Source organism: Vicugna pacos, chromosome 12 (genome assembly GCF_048564905.1).
Source record: "Vicugna pacos chromosome 12, VicPac4, whole genome shotgun sequence".
In the NCBI taxonomy this organism is placed as follows: domain Eukaryota; kingdom Metazoa; phylum Chordata; class Mammalia; order Artiodactyla; family Camelidae; genus Vicugna; species Vicugna pacos.
Genome location: NC_132998.1, coordinates 1,286,148 through 1,300,823, shown reverse-complemented (window position 1 = coordinate 1,300,823; position 14,676 = coordinate 1,286,148). Strand labels below are relative to the sequence as shown.

At 47.0% G+C, this 14,676-nt stretch overlaps 2 protein-coding genes across 2 annotated transcripts; both read left to right on the top strand.

Annotated features, from left to right (window-relative positions):
- Positions 1-324: 324 nt before the first annotated feature.
- LOC140685438 (nascent polypeptide-associated complex subunit alpha) lies at positions 325-12,733 on the top strand. The gene is made up of 8 exons (XM_072972487.1): positions 325-449; positions 1,315-1,386; positions 10,752-10,837; positions 11,023-11,100; positions 11,385-11,531; positions 11,944-12,072; positions 12,288-12,410; positions 12,610-12,733. The coding sequence occupies exons 2-8, from the start codon at positions 1,317-1,319 to the stop codon at positions 12,622-12,624; spliced, it is 648 nt and encodes a 215-aa protein (XP_072828588.1). The 5' UTR covers positions 325-449; positions 1,315-1,316; the 3' UTR covers positions 12,625-12,733.
- Positions 3,980-10,831, top strand: LOC140700332 (uncharacterized; the record flags this gene model as incomplete). Its single annotated transcript, XM_072973828.1, has 1 exon — positions 3,980-10,831. A coding segment is annotated over one exon (5,682 nt), but the record flags the coding sequence as incomplete, so codon positions are not given.
- Positions 12,734-14,676: the final 1,943 nt, after the last annotated feature.

Below are 14,676 nucleotides of genomic sequence, written 5' to 3'. Positions count from 1 at the left end.
GTGGCATCTGGTATTGTTTAATAACTTGTATTCCCTACATTATTTGAGAAAGCAAAGTCAGGAAGTAGCGATAATACCGCCGTCACTACTTTGCCGACAGGGGAGCAGAGGTTGCTTCTCACGAAGTCGCCCTTCGCGTATTAAAAACGCCTCAACTAGGGGGATGGGAAGGGGTCGGCTATCTAAGGATTGCATTGCTCCGAGCAACAGTTCCTGCCAAACCTGCGCGTCCTGTCCTGAATTCTTACCCTTATTTAGACCTCGTCACCACGCCCGTCTGGAAACAACCAGACAGGTCACTGGTTAAAGGAAGTGACTACCGGCAGCTCCTGACCCGGAATCGGATCCTGGCCCCGCCCCCTCCGCCAGACTTCCTCCTGCAACAGGCGTGGGTCACGCTCTCGCTCGCTCTCTTTCTGCCGCCATCTTGGTTCCGCGTTTCCCGCACAGTAAGTGGTATCTTCTCCGCTACTTTTTATCCACAGCCATCCGCCTTTCTTGCGCGCTGAGCTGCCCTGAGGACTGGGAGCTAAGGAAAGTTGGAGGGTTTATGGGGCCACTGAGTTCCCACTCGGCCCTGGGCAGTGTGGCCTTGGGGGCCTCCGGACAAAATGGGGTCTGCTGTTGGTGTCCTGGCAAAAGCAGGGCATAAAGGCTGCTGGCCGGGAGTCCAGGGCTGGGAAGATGAGAGCAGGTGCAGTGTTGAGGGTGGAAGTGGGAACGTCTGCTGTTGGGAACGGCTTCACGAGAACCCAGAAGATGTTAAGGGGTCACAGCTTTGGAAACTCCTCTCCCTGCGGGCGCGCGAGGACCCCCCCCCACACACACACACGATTTTTACTGTGACCAACGAGTGTTGAGACATAAGGCATCCTCTTTTCTCTCTTGGTTCCCGATAGTCGGCAAACGGGAGTCCTGAAAGTCCGAGCCCGGGGGAGGGTGGGGGTGGCTTCACGGTAGCGTCCGAAGTCTCCCGTGCTCGGGAGCCAGACCGGCATCCCCTCCCTTGGATTGAGAACGCAGTGGTGTTGCTCTTTTGTGGGATTTGGAGTGTGGATTTGGACTTCTGGGCACTGGGAAGTCCGCTCTGTGCGGAGTGAAGAGGAGCGGCGAAAGCAGGTGATTCTCTCGTTCAGAGATCTGAAAACGTCATAGTTCACCTATGCTCGCTGCTTTGGGGAGGGTTGTCCCAAACACCCTTACGATTTTTTTCTTAACAGTCCTCTGCAGAATTTTAAGAATACTTGACTGTCGGTTGGGAGCTGGGATCGAATCCCAGTCAATTCAGGCCTCCTTTTTATTCCCTTCCTTCAGAAATGCCTGGTGAAGCCACAGAAACCGTCCCTGCTACAGAGCAGGAGTTGCCACAGCCCCAGGCTGAGACAGGTAGGTTCCCCTAGACCGTTTGCCGTTAATTAAGATTGACCCTGAAAGCATTTGGTGGGTAAAGTGACGAATACAGTTTTGTCTTAGTGTTAACACTCATTAAAGACGGGACCGTAGCTTTACCGTGGAGGAGAGTCCGTAATATTAACTGATGTCCTGAAGGGACTTCGTTAGGGAGTAGAATAAAAACAGTGTGTTTAAGATTCAGGAACATTGAAAGCTCCCTGATTTGCTTTATAGGTCATGGCAGCTGCCCCAAAGAGAGCTCTTCTGTGAAATCCTCCCCTCACGTAGGAAAACTGAGCAGGGAAGGGGCTCAGTGATTCTTACCTATGGGAACTAGGTGACACACTGGCAGGCCAAGGAGACCTGAGCTTTTGTGAAGTTCCAGCCAGCAAGTTACATCAAGGTTTTAGATGGCAGTGCTTGGCATTGTGCCATCATCACATGTCTGGATGAGATGTGCTGGTGGTAAATGTGTCATACCGGGCCTCAGGGCCCTCCTAGATGGGTTACCTTATTTTATGCATTGGTGCTGAGATGCTTCTAGTGTGCTGGAATGTCTGCATCAACAGCTTGTCTGGAACCCAGGATTGAAATAAAGCCTTCCTTTAACAGCTTTTCAGCTTTGGAATTACTGAATGTAGAGCATAGTGTAAAGGCAAGTTTTGAATTCTGATTGAAATACATCTCTCTAAAACTTGAGAGGGGCTAGTGGAAAAACTATGATAGTCTTTTTGCTGAGTCAGTTGTGCAGAACTAGATGAAGGGAATTTTCAGGCTGTGACCTGTGACCTCCATCCTTAACTCATTTTTCCCCCTTTATGGTAAATTCATTTAAAAAAAAAAACCTCCACCTGTCACTTAAGGGCAATTTTTGTCTCCTGGAATTAAAATAGAGTTGTTTATAGTAGAAAGCATTAAGGTTCTCCCTCCGCACCTGTCTGATTTTAGCAGCTGGAGGGATTAGTACAGCTGCTGGAAAAGAAAGGAGGGGGCCTCTGAGCTGCGGAATGAGCTATGTGAAATCCTTAAACTACAGTGGATTTAAGAAAGGTAAAAGATAAGGGACTGGTCTCTAACCTGTAATGTCAGTGCTGAACAAAATTTTAGAGAATCTGGTGAACAGCTTGATTTTACAAATGTGGAGACTGAAATTCAAATGAACTTAGAATAATGTGGTTTCAGGTTTCAAAACTAACGCTGTTTGCTTCTGAAGCAATCCTTAGTGCTGTTAAATTTATTCCTGTATATTCTGAGATTGCACGGTAGGTTACATAAAAGCAAGTGCTAGTGATGATCACTTGGGTTTTTTTGTTTTGTTTTTTTAATAACTATAATTAAATAACTATTTGAATGAGGAAGCTGACTCAGGGTATCGGGTACAGTATCTAAAGCAAGTAATGTGGGGCTAATCCCATCTTGAGGTCCAGGCAGAGGAAAACACTCTGCAAGTTGCAAGTTCTGATTAATATGTTTGAGAGCATTTGCACTGTAATCATAGGACTTTGACCTACTCACTCTCCAGGAGAAACTGGTTGAGCCACTAGTCTTTTCTGTAGCAGGATACTCTCAGTTGAGTACATTGTGAATTTGGATTCTATAGGCTTTCCTTTTTTAATACTCCCATCTAGATGTTAAGCGTTTGTTGATCTAATACTGTGTTACCTACTGATTAGTAAGCATGATTTTTTTCATCATTCAGAAAATCTTTTGCTTAGCATTACACTAGTGCCAAATACTGGTCTATTTTGGCAGAATGACATACTTATCCAGATTAAGGGGTGGAGATCCAGTGTATTCTCTCCACTCCTGTTCGAAATAGAACCACAGTCTGGTTTAACAAGTTGGATTACAATTTCATAATACAGTTCCTATCCTTGTGACTAAGCTCTGTCCCTTGTGATCTAATTCATCTGAAGGGGTAACATTACCTAGAAAGGTCTTTAGAGACTGAGTCCAGCCGTTTGTGGTTGATTGTTTGGAGTTAGTAAAATGAGGTATAGAGAGGCTAAGTGACTTAGTATTTAATACTTAGTATTAAATTCTAAGAGTCAGATTTTTCCTGACCTAGTGGAAGCCTTAACACTAAAAGACCTGTTTTTTCTCATTCAGATCTGATTCCCCATCATTATCATCATTCACTAGCTTCCTTGTTCCAGTTTTCAGTATTTCAATTCATGCTCCTTGGGTGGACGGGGTAGAACTGTTCTAGTGGTAATTATTTGGCCTGTGAAGAAGACATGGTTCATTTGAGGAGGAAAGGGAAGGGCACAACTGGGAAAAGGTAGAAAGCATGCTATTCCCAACTCATTCCTGGGCCTGTGCTCCCCATTTAGAGACTATTAGGCTGCTGTTAAGACTGTTCTCTTCACCCTAAAATAGTTCACTTATTTTGGTAGAACTTGGGAAACAAGAGATGAGGAAAGGAGTGTATTGTTACTTGACCACTGAAGTATGTTTGGGGAAGGTTGCTGTTGCTTGTCACCTTTGTCTAATCCTGTGTGGTGACTTTCATACTCAAATTTAAAATTCCAGTGTTTCCTGTGAGAGGCATGTTGTAGCAAGTTTGGCTGTATAACTCACCTTTGTTTTTTCCCTCCCTTTTCCTTCTTTATTTCCCGCCCCCCTCTTTTTTTTTTCCTTTCTTCCAGCTGTGCTTCCTGTGTCTTCAGCCTTGAGTGTCACTGCTGCTTTAGCGCAGCCTAAACCTACCCCTACCCCTCCTTGTTCCCTGGCCCCTCAAGAGTGCCCCCTGGGAACCCCTCATCAGCCTTCCCCGTTACTTTCTCCCTCTGTTGCCTCAACCCCTTTTGAAGCTCCTTTTCCCCAGTCATCCACTGGGACAGCCCTTCCTTTGGGAGCTATCCCACCCCCTGCTGACGCCCCAACTTTCCTACCAAACCTAATGGGGCCTCCCATCTCCCCAGCTGCCTTAGCTCTGGCCTCTCCCATGATAACTATGAAAGGTGTTCATTCCTCTTCAGCTCCCTTGTCTCTGGTGGCCCTGGCACCCCACTCAGTTCAGAAGAGCTCTGGCTATCCACCTAACCCTTTTAGTTCACCTCCTTCGGTTGCAGTGGCTGAATTGGGATCAGTGACATCTCCATCAACTCCCATTGCTTCCACAAAACCAAAGACCTCTCCCATTCAGACTTCCTCTCATGTAGTCCCTAATCCAAAAGATATCCCCATCCCTCCAGGTATAGTCAGTACTATTCCTTCCCATCTTGTGACTCCTTTGGCCTCTGTTCAATCTGGAATAGCCTCATGTCCTCAGATGCCACCTGCCACTCCCCTGGACATCCCTTCCCCTCAGGTCAAAGGTATCCCTGTTTCCTCAGCTCTGACGTCTCCACAAAATCCAGTAAGCCTCAGCCTAAAGGGACCCGTTAGTCCACCTGCTGCCTTATCTCTTTCAGCTCAGTCTGTGGCCCCTGATGTCCCCCCAGTTTTCCTCAGTTCTCTGGGCTCTCACCCTGCACCTTTTCATCAGAGTTCTCTTGGTTCTCCAGTCCCACCTTCAGGTCAAACAGTCTCTAATGTTCTGTCAGATCCTATAGAAGATACTGTTTCTGTAGATCACTCTTCTACAGGTGCCTCTTGCCCTTCTCAGAGATCTGTGATTCCTCCCCTTCCTTCCGGAAATGAGATGGTTCCTGCTGGTGAGGTGGTTCCAGTGGGGGTTCCAACTTCCCCTTTGGCTCTGACTGTTGACAGAGGCCCCTCTACCATCACTGGCATAGCCTCCTGCAGCCCTTCTGGCTCCTCAAATGTAGCTACCTCTTCTCCCTCATCTCCTACAGCCTCTCTCATTCTCAAAGACTCTCCTAATGCTTCGCATCAGCCTTTGGTGGCCCAAATTACTGCTGCTTCTCCGGGGAGCTCAGACTTGAAGAAAGCTCCTGTTTCTTCTGTTGGAACCACTCCGCTTGTGATGACTAGCCCCTCTACAATTTCTGGAGCACCTGTTACCTTTGAGGTAGCCACTTGTGTCTCTCCTCCAATTTCATCAGGTCCCATAAGTAGTAAGGATTCATCTTCTCATACTGCCATGGTTGTGGCTCCCAAAGAGCTTTCTGTTTCTCAAGTAACCACCACTCTGGGGATACCAGTCTCTCCACCTGTGCCAGCTCCCACTGAGGACCCCAGATGTCTCCCTGTTTCAGGATTAGTGAAGTTCCCAACACAAGATCTCCAAACTGCACCTGCCTCTGCTATAGGAGTTTCATCAGCCCTGGTAGCCCCTAAAACTCCCCCCTGTCTCCAGAGTACATCATCTTCTCTGGAGATAGCTCTTTCTCCTGAAGCCACTTTAGCAAAGAAAAGCTATGTAGAGCCTCTCCCCGTAGTTAAGCCGGGCAGTGCTACTCCCTCTCCTCTGGGTGTTAACTCCCCAGCCTCTACAATGAAGACAGATTCTTATGCAAACCCAGACCCCATTAGTCTGCTTTTCAAAAATTCTCTCACTACCACAACTGAAGCTGCATTTCCTTTGGAAAGTGCTGCCATTGATGGGATGGCTCCTACAACTGTCAAAGGAACCTCCACTCTTACAACTACAGCCAGCCCTCTTATAGAAGGCACTGTCTCTTTAGCTTCTAAAAGCCACCCAACCAAAAAGGGTATTTCCACTCTTACTACTTTACCTTTGATCCCTCCAGCCTCCGAAAGTTGTCCTGTGGCTCCAGCTGTAACTTTATCTCCCCAGAATCTTTCTCCTTCTCCAGCTACTGTGGCACACGTCCCTGAAACTCCCACATCTGAGTCCTTTCCCTCTCTTCCTCCAGCTGGTACTCGTCAAGGTGCAAAGAAAGTTCATGATATTTCTCAAACCTTACCATTGGCACCTATAACTTCCTCTCCTGAAGGATGCCCAGCTGAGGACTCTGGTGCTTCTGTTACTGCATCTTCCAAAGGAACTTTCCTAGCTGACTCCCCATCTCCTTTAGGGACTAGTGTGTCTCCTCAGTCTAAAAGACCTCCAACCAAGAAGGATTCAGCTTCTACTACTACTACCTTAAGTCTTACTCCTTCTGTTTCTAAAAGTGTACCTGCTATCCCTGATACTTCTGTTGGAAATCTGTCATCCCTTATTTCTCCAGTTGAAGCATCCTCTCTTCCAGAGGCCAGTCTTTCTTTTCATGTCCCTAAAGGATCACTAGCCAAGAAGCATTCCCCTACTCCACCATCCCCCAAAGAGTCTCCCATTCCCCCACCTATGGCTCCTCCTTCTCCCAAAGGAGGACCAGCAACCCTATCCCCTAAAGAGACCCTCACTCCTCTAGCTATGGCTCCTTCCCTCAAAGAAGCCCCAGCAACTCCGACCCTCAAGGAGTCTCCCACTACTCCATCTCCCAAAGGGGCCCATACTTCCCCCAAAAGGAGCCCAGCAACTGCATCTCCCAAAAAGGTTCCCATTCCCTCAGCTGTGGATCCTCCCTCTCCCAAAATGGGGCCAGCAACCCCTTCCCCTGAAGAGACCCATGCTCCTCCAGCTGTGACCCCTTCCTCCCCAAAAGGGAAGCCAGCAATTCCATCTCCCAAAGAGGCCCCCACTCCCTCAGTTGTGGCTCCTCCTCCGCCTAAAGGAGGGCCAGCAATCCCATCCCCTAAAGAGACCCCTGCTCCAGCTGTGACTGCTTCCTCCCCAAAAGGAGTCCCTACTCCCCACAAAAGGGGCACAGCAACCCCATCTCCCAAAAGAGTCCCACCTCCAAAGGGAGACCTCATTCCCCCAGCTGTGGCGCCTTCCCCCAAAGGGGATTCAGCAGCTCCATCTCCCAAAGAGGCCCCCGCTCCCTCAGTTGTGGCTCCTCCTCCCCCCAAAGGGAGGCCAGCAACTCCATCCTCTAAAGAGACCCCTGCTCCTCCAGCTGTGACTCCTTCCTCCCCCAAGGGAGCCCCAGCTACCACACCCCCCAAAGGGGCCCAAGCTACCCTGCCCCCCAAAGGGGCCCCTGCTACCCCCAAAGGGACCCCAGCAGCCCCATCTCCCAAGAGAGCCTCTCCTCCAAAGAGGGACCTTACTCCCCCAGCTGTGGCTCCTTCCCCCAAAGGGGACCCAGCAACTCCATCTCCCAAAGAGGCCTCCGCTCTCTCAGTTGTGGCTCCTCCTCCCCGCAAAGGAGAGCCAACGGCTCCATCCCCTAAAGAGACCCCTGCTCCTCTGGCTGTGAATCCTTCATCCCCCAAGGGATCCCCAGCTACCCCACCTCCCAAAGGAGCCCCTGCTACCCGCAAAGGGGCCCCAGCAGCCCCATCTCCTAAAAGACCCCCACCTCCAAAGGGGGACTTTACTCCCCCAGCTGTGGCTCCTTCTCCCAAAGGGGACCCAGCAGCTCCATCTCCCAAAGAGGCCTCCACTCTCTCAGTTGCGGCTCCTCCTCCCCGCAAAGGAGAGCCAACAACTCCATCCTCTAAAGAGACCCCTGCTCCTCTGGCTGTGAATCCTTCATCCCCCAAGGGATCCCCATCTACCCCATCTCCCAAAGGAGCCCCTGCTACCCCCAAAGGAGCCCCAGCAGCCCCATCTCCCAAAGGAGCCCCTGCTACCCCCATAGGGGCCCCAGCAGCCCCATCTCCCAAGAGAGCCTCACCTCCAAAGGGGGACCTTACTCCCCCAGCTGTGGCTTCTTCCCCCAGAGGGGACCCAGGAACTCTATCTCCCAAAGATGCCCCCACTCCCTCAGTTGTGGTGGCTCCTCTCCCCAAAGAGGGGCCAGCAACCCCATCCCCTAAAGAGACCCCTGCTCCTCCAGCTATGACTCCTTCCTCCCCCAAAGGAGCCCCAGCAACTCCATCCCCCAAGGGAACCCCAGCTACCCCACCTCCCAAAGGGGCCCCTACTCCCCCCAAAGGGGCCCCAGCAGCCCCATCTCCCAAAAGAGCCTCACCTCCAAAGAGGGACCTTACTCCCCCAGCTGTGGCTCCTTCCCCCAAAGGGGACCCAGCAACTCTATCTCCCAAAGAGGCCTCCACTCTCTCAGTTGTGGCTCCTCCTCCCCCCAAAGGAGAGCCAACAACTCCATCCCCTAAAGAGACCCCTGCTTCTCTGGCTGTGAATCCTCCATCCCCCAAGGGATCCCCAGCTACCCCACCTCCCAAAGGAGCCCCTCCTACCCCCAAAGGGGCCTCAGCAGCCCCATCTCCCAAAAGAGCCTCACCTCCAAAGGGGGACCTTACTCCCCCAGCTGTGGCTCCTCCCTCCCCCAAAGGGGGCCTAGCAACTCCACCATCTGTGGCTCCACCTTCGCCCAAAAGAGCCTCTTCAGTCCCCAAAGAGTCTCCAGCAACTCCAGGCCCCAAAGGGGCCCCCACTGCATCAGCCGTGATTTCTCCCTCCCCTAAAGAGTCTCTGGCCCCCAAAGAAGCCTCAGCAACTTCATCCCCCAAAAGAGCCCCAGCTACCCCATCCTCCAAAGGGGCCCCTGTTTCCTCAGCTGTGATTCCTCCCTCCCCCAAGAAGGCCCCTACCTCCCCAGTTCCTGTCACATGTCCCTTGGGGTCCACTGCCCCTCAGGCATCTAAAGAGCTCCCAGTAAAGAAAGGCCTCACAGCTCCCAAAGTTCCACCAGCCAAGAAGAGTTCTGCTGTTTCACCTCTTGCATGCCCAGATCCCTCAGTTCAGAATGGTACTAAGGGACCCCTTTCTACAGTGGCTCCAGTCCCTCTCCTAACAGTCTCCACTCAGAAAGTTTCTGCTCCAAAGACTCCAAAACCCCTCCCTATTTCTCCCTTAAAAGGCAAAGATTCTTTTCATTCCCCAAAGGGCCCCTTGGCTTCTGAGTCTGAGACATCTACCCTTTCAGCAACAGATGCCTCTGAGAAGGTCCTTCCTAATAAAGCTGGATCAGCATCTGTCTCTCCAGCACCTACTCCATCAGTCTCTCTGCCTGTTGCTCCCTCCCCAGTTCCCCCTCTGCTTCCTAAACAGCAGTTTCTGCCGTCCTCACCTGGGCTGGTGCTGGAATCACCCCATAAGCTCTCAGCCCCTGCTGATGAGGATGAGCTGCCGCCTCTGATTCCCCCGGAACCAATCTCAGGGCGAGTGCCTTTCCAGCCGGTCCTCGTCAACATGCCCACCCCCAAACCTGCTGGGATCCCTGCCCCAACCCCCTCTGCCAAGCAACCTGTTCTGAAGAACAATAAGGGTATTTGCCTTGGTTTGCCGTGTGCATGGTGTGTTGCCCACAACCCTCCTGGGGGCCACCCACCAATACTAACAGTAGGATGCGCCGCTTTTTCTGGTATATCTGCTTGTGTTTGGACATAGAACATAGAATGGTGAATTTAAAGGCAAAAGCTCTAGGAATGTGAAACAGAATCTTGGTTTTCACCTCAGATAGTCGATTGTATATCCTCTTGTGTAATGTGGTCCAGACTAACCCTGGGTTTGCTGTCATTTTTACCTAACTGATCTGATGTTGAAAACCAAGACCTACTAGACCTTTAATTTGCTCTAATCTCTGTCACGTCACTAACCTTGTCCCTGGGCCTGGGATTTGCTAATCTATTAGGAAATCTGGAACTATCTGAATTTTTCACTTCTTAGACTTAGTAATAACCAGTGCCCAGGGACTCCCTTTTCTTAAAAGACCTATTTTTCCTAACCTGAGAATGGTACAGGTGTTTGCTTTTTCCTTCAGTAGTCTGTTGATGCTTGGCCTTTCAATTGAGGGAAACTTAAAATTTGTGAATTATGTTTGGAAGAAATGGGAGAGGTCACAGGGCAGTACCTAGCAGAAGTGACTTATTAGAACTATAGATTGGCATCACTGAGTAAAACCTTCAACCTATGTTAGACCAAACTGGTCTAAATGGTTTGAAAATGGTTTGAAAATAAGGCTAAATGTGTGTACACAACTGCTTCTGGCCTCACCCAACCCACTTTAAAGGATGAGGGGAAAGTGTATCCTCCCCCAACCTCAGTCTTCCTCCACAATGTGATCTTACTGTTTTTTTCCCTTAAATAGTATTTCTGGAGGCACCTTGTCTGCCAGAACCTTTCTGGGATGATTGGACTGTTGGGTAGAATTTGGGATTATATACATCCTTGGTATTTGCCTGTGCCAAGAAGTGAAGACCTTGAGGGAAAGGAAGCAGTTACAGTATACTAACTGCTTAGCTGTATCTATTAATTCATTACTTCTCAGGTCTGGGGCTGGGTCTTTAATGGATGTGTACACACTAGTTTGTGACTAAATTGGGGGCTGTCAGACTGGCTTCATACAAGTCAGTTGATTTACATTTAATTTTGTGAGGTCCAGCTTAAGCTATTGACCTCTAGTCTGAGCAGGCCATGGTGAGGTGCCTCTTGCTTGTAATCTCTACTCTAAAATAGTAAACGTTATTTGTCATCTTAGGGTCTGGAACAGAATCTGACAGTGATGAATCAGTACCAGAGCTCGAGGAACAGGATTCCACACAGACAACCACACAACAAGCCCAGGTGTGTATTGTGTTATTTACTAGTGTAAATGCTTAGGTCAAGGAAGCGTTGGAAAACCAGTGTTGATCAGAAAAGCTGTCTTAATGTATTTGGAGCTGTGAACCTTCATAAGGGGAAAACCACATGGGGATTGTGGTATCCAGGTCTTACATTCCAGTTTACTTGTAGCTGTTTGATCTTCTTAGCTGGCAGCAGCAGCTGAAATCGATGAAGAACCAGTCAGTAAAGCAAAACAGAGCCGGAGTGAAAAGAAAGCACGGAAGGTAAGAGTTTAAGTTACAAACAAAGATTAAAGGTTATGATGAAGCAACTTTAGAGATGGGGAACTGTTGTGGAACTCTTGGTAGTGGTAGAATCATGTATAGTTAAACTAATAAAAGTTACTATGGCAGAAAACCCAGGAAAATCAATTCCATATTCCTATGTAAACTTTTCTTAGTCCACAAAGTCTTTGCTTAGTATGTAGTATTATTTATTATTAAGTTCCTTACTTTCTGAGGCTGCTTCTAAAGAAGCTGAAAACCTGATGTTCTTGTCTATTCTTTAGGCTATGTCCAAACTGGGTCTTCGACAGGTTACAGGGGTTACTAGAGTCACTATCCGGAAATCTAAGAATATCCTCTTCGTCATCACAAAACCAGATGTCTACAAGAGCCCAGCTTCAGATACCTACATAGTTTTTGGGGAAGCCAAGGTAAGGAGAGTTTTCTTGGGAGTTGCTCTAGACCAGGGTTTCTCAACCTCAGGGCTATTGACTTTTTGGGTCAAATAATTCTTTGTGGTAGAAGGACTGTCCTGTGGATTATAGATGTCTACCAGCAGTATCACATCCAGTTGTGATAGCCAGCAAAATTTCTTAGCATTTGACAGGTGTCCCCTAGGGAACAAAATCACCCCCTAGATGAGAACCACTGCTTTAGACCTAAGCTACTCCTTTGTCTGACAGTGATATATAATCTGAATGAGGCCAGCAATTTAAAGCTAAAATTAAAATTAAAGTTAGTTAATGTGAAGTGGGTTTAGAGTAGGAGTTTGGAAAAGATAAATGATTTCTTTCATTTCCTGCAGATTGATCTACTCACATGAATGTTTTTTCTGCCCTGTAGATCGAGGATTTATCTCAGCAAGCACAGCTAGCAGCTGCTGAGAAATTCAAAGTTCAAGGTGAAGCTGTCTCAAACATTCAAGAAAACACACAGACTCCAACTGTACAAGAGGAGAGTGAAGAGGAAGAGGTATATAAGGAAATCTTTTGTAGTTTTAATACTCTCCAAATAATACTATGTTTGTATTGATGGGTGGATTCTATATTGTTTGAGACTCTTGAACTCCTTTGAGTTAAGTAGCTTTTGGGTAATGTTACGAACTATATTCAAGAGATGCCTGACTTCTAAGAACTACTGAAGTTGTTCTTGCCTTTAATTTATTGTTTTCCCTCCCACTCTTACAGGTTGATGAAACAGGTGTGGAAGTTAAGGACATAGAATTGGTCATGTCACAAGCAAATGTGTCGAGGGCAAAGGCAGTCCGAGCCCTGAAGAACAACAGTAATGATATTGTAAATGCTATTATGGTAAGTGTCTGAGCCTTTATTCCTTGACTCCTTCTGCCCTGACCAGTTATGGGTGACTTTATCTTCTGTGCTCTGTGCTTAGTATCAGCCAATTAGGAAGCCTTATTCCAAAGTATTCTGAGTTGCCTGGGGGTTTTTAGTGCCCTGACTTCTCTCAGTTTTTGCCTGTAATGACCTCTGATGCTCTTTTCTCTTACAGGAATTAACAATGTAACCATCTGAAAAGAGGACTTTTTTTGGTGTTTCAAAAGAGTAACTGCAGCTTGGTTTGAAATTTGTACTGTTTCTATCATTAATAAAGTTATGGCTTCTTGTTGGATGAATTCAGTGGATGCTTGATCTTTTCCCCCTAAAAAAGCATGAAAGCACTAGAAATGAGAACACATTGTTAATTACTCCTAAGACCTCAGCTTCAACTGAAGAGGTTCAGGGCCTCAGAGTCCCCTCTTAAAGCCTGAGCCTTTTCACCTCTTGTAAGAAGGTATTGTTACTAGGCTACCTGTTAGAAACTTCTTGTCTTCAGAGAATAGAGCTTAATCGTAAAGTTTCTTGTTTCCTATTTCTTTCCCAGATGTTAACTGTTAGCAAATCCTGCTTCTTTATTTAATAATTATCCCATTCTCTGACCTGTGATCTTTCTGAATATATATTGAGCCTCATCTGGCCTCTGAGAAGTATTTCACATTGGTTACATCTTGGTATTTAAGAGCTTTGTACAGGTTTAGAGAAGGTGCATGATAAATGTGCATGACACTACTTTGTAAAAAAGAAAAAAGGATACCTCATTAAGGAGAGATTTTTGACTATTGTATACAGTGCAAATGCTCTGCTCTTAGACATATACAAACATTTTAATCTACAAAGTAAATTATGAGTAGGATAGCTATAATTATGCTAGGGTAAGGGAAAACCTGAACTGTACTAGGCAAACTGGTACATACATGTAGCTGCTTTATGATAAATACAGATAGCTCTGTAGAATTCCTAAGAAGAGTAACATTTCTGAGTGTGGGTTGTTAGGAAATGGATTAGTGGGAAGCAGAGGACTGAAATTTGGAAATAGGAAGGCTGCAAGTAAACATAGCAAGAATCCTAAAATGAGGAAGTGATAATACACGTAGAAGAAACGTTAGACTAGGAATAAATTAACATCATGGAAGGCTTTTGGAACTGAAGAAGTTTAAACATTCTCATTCTATTTTCTCCCTCCCTATGAGAGAGTAGGCATTTAAGCAGATGTGATTAAAAGCTGAGAACCAGAGATGTTAAATGACTTCCCCAAAAAGCAACCAAAGAAGACTAGAGCCTTTTTGTTGTGTTAGGCTATCCTGAAGAAGCACAGATTGGCGTCTGGCTGAGAATGATGATCTTCCATTTTACTGGAGTAGAACAGATTAGATCATTAGATGAACAAAAGTCTCAGGCTAAAGGTAGTCCCCTTGGCTGCCAAGTTTGTGTCAGCCAAATAATTCTCATTTCAGGAAGACACTAGGGATATTATATTTTCTTACCCTTCCTCTACCTAGTTAATAAACTGTCAGTTCTTGGTAAACATGTTCAAGGCTATTACTGCCATCAATGCTGTGGTGCTGTTTCTTCCCACCCCAAAGTATTGCTACCCCTTCCACCATGTATTACAGTCATACCTCAGATTTTGTGGGTTCAGTTCCAGACCACAATAAAGCAAATATTGCAATATAGTGAATCATGACACTAGTCTATTGTGCAATAGCATTTGTGTCTTAAAAAAAGTACGTACCTTACCTAAAAAATGTTAACCATCTGAGCCTTCAAGCATGTCATAATTTTTTTTACTGGTGGAGGGTCGTCATGTTAGTGACTACTCGCTGATTGGTGGTTGCTGAAGGTTGAGGTAGCTGTGGCAATTTCTTACAGTAAGGCAAAATTTGCGTCAATTGACCCTTTCACGAACAATTTCTCTGCAGTGCTCCTCATCCATTCAAGTTTTATCATGAGATTGCAGCAGTTCAGTCACATCTTCAGGCTCCACTTCTAATTCTCTTGCTATTTCCACCACATCTGCAGTTATTCCTTCACTGAAATCATGAGAGAGAACAGCTGGTCAGTAAAGCAATCAGAACACAATTTTTTTTTTTCCATCTATCCATTTCTTTCCAAGGTTAACCATGTCACTTGTTCCTCTGTCAGTGGCTTTTGTGCCCTGGTTTTCATCTTAAATCTCTGACCACCCCTGAGAACACATAATATTTATCAAGTTCACTGTCTTATATGAGCATGGTTTGTG

Bases quoted from the DNA above. Each gene is read 5' to 3' on its own strand.
- LOC140685438 (XM_072972487.1), top strand. From the start codon at position 1,317: ATGCCTGGTGAAGCCACAGAAACCGTCCCTGCTACAGAGCAGGAGTTG. The intron at 10,838-11,022 runs GTGTGTATTGTG...TGATCTTCTTAG, and splicing joins CAACCACACAACAAGCCCAG to CTGGCAGCAGCAGCTGAAAT. The intron at 11,532-11,943 runs GTAAGGAGAGTT...TCTGCCCTGTAG, and splicing joins TAGTTTTTGGGGAAGCCAAG to ATCGAGGATTTATCTCAGCA.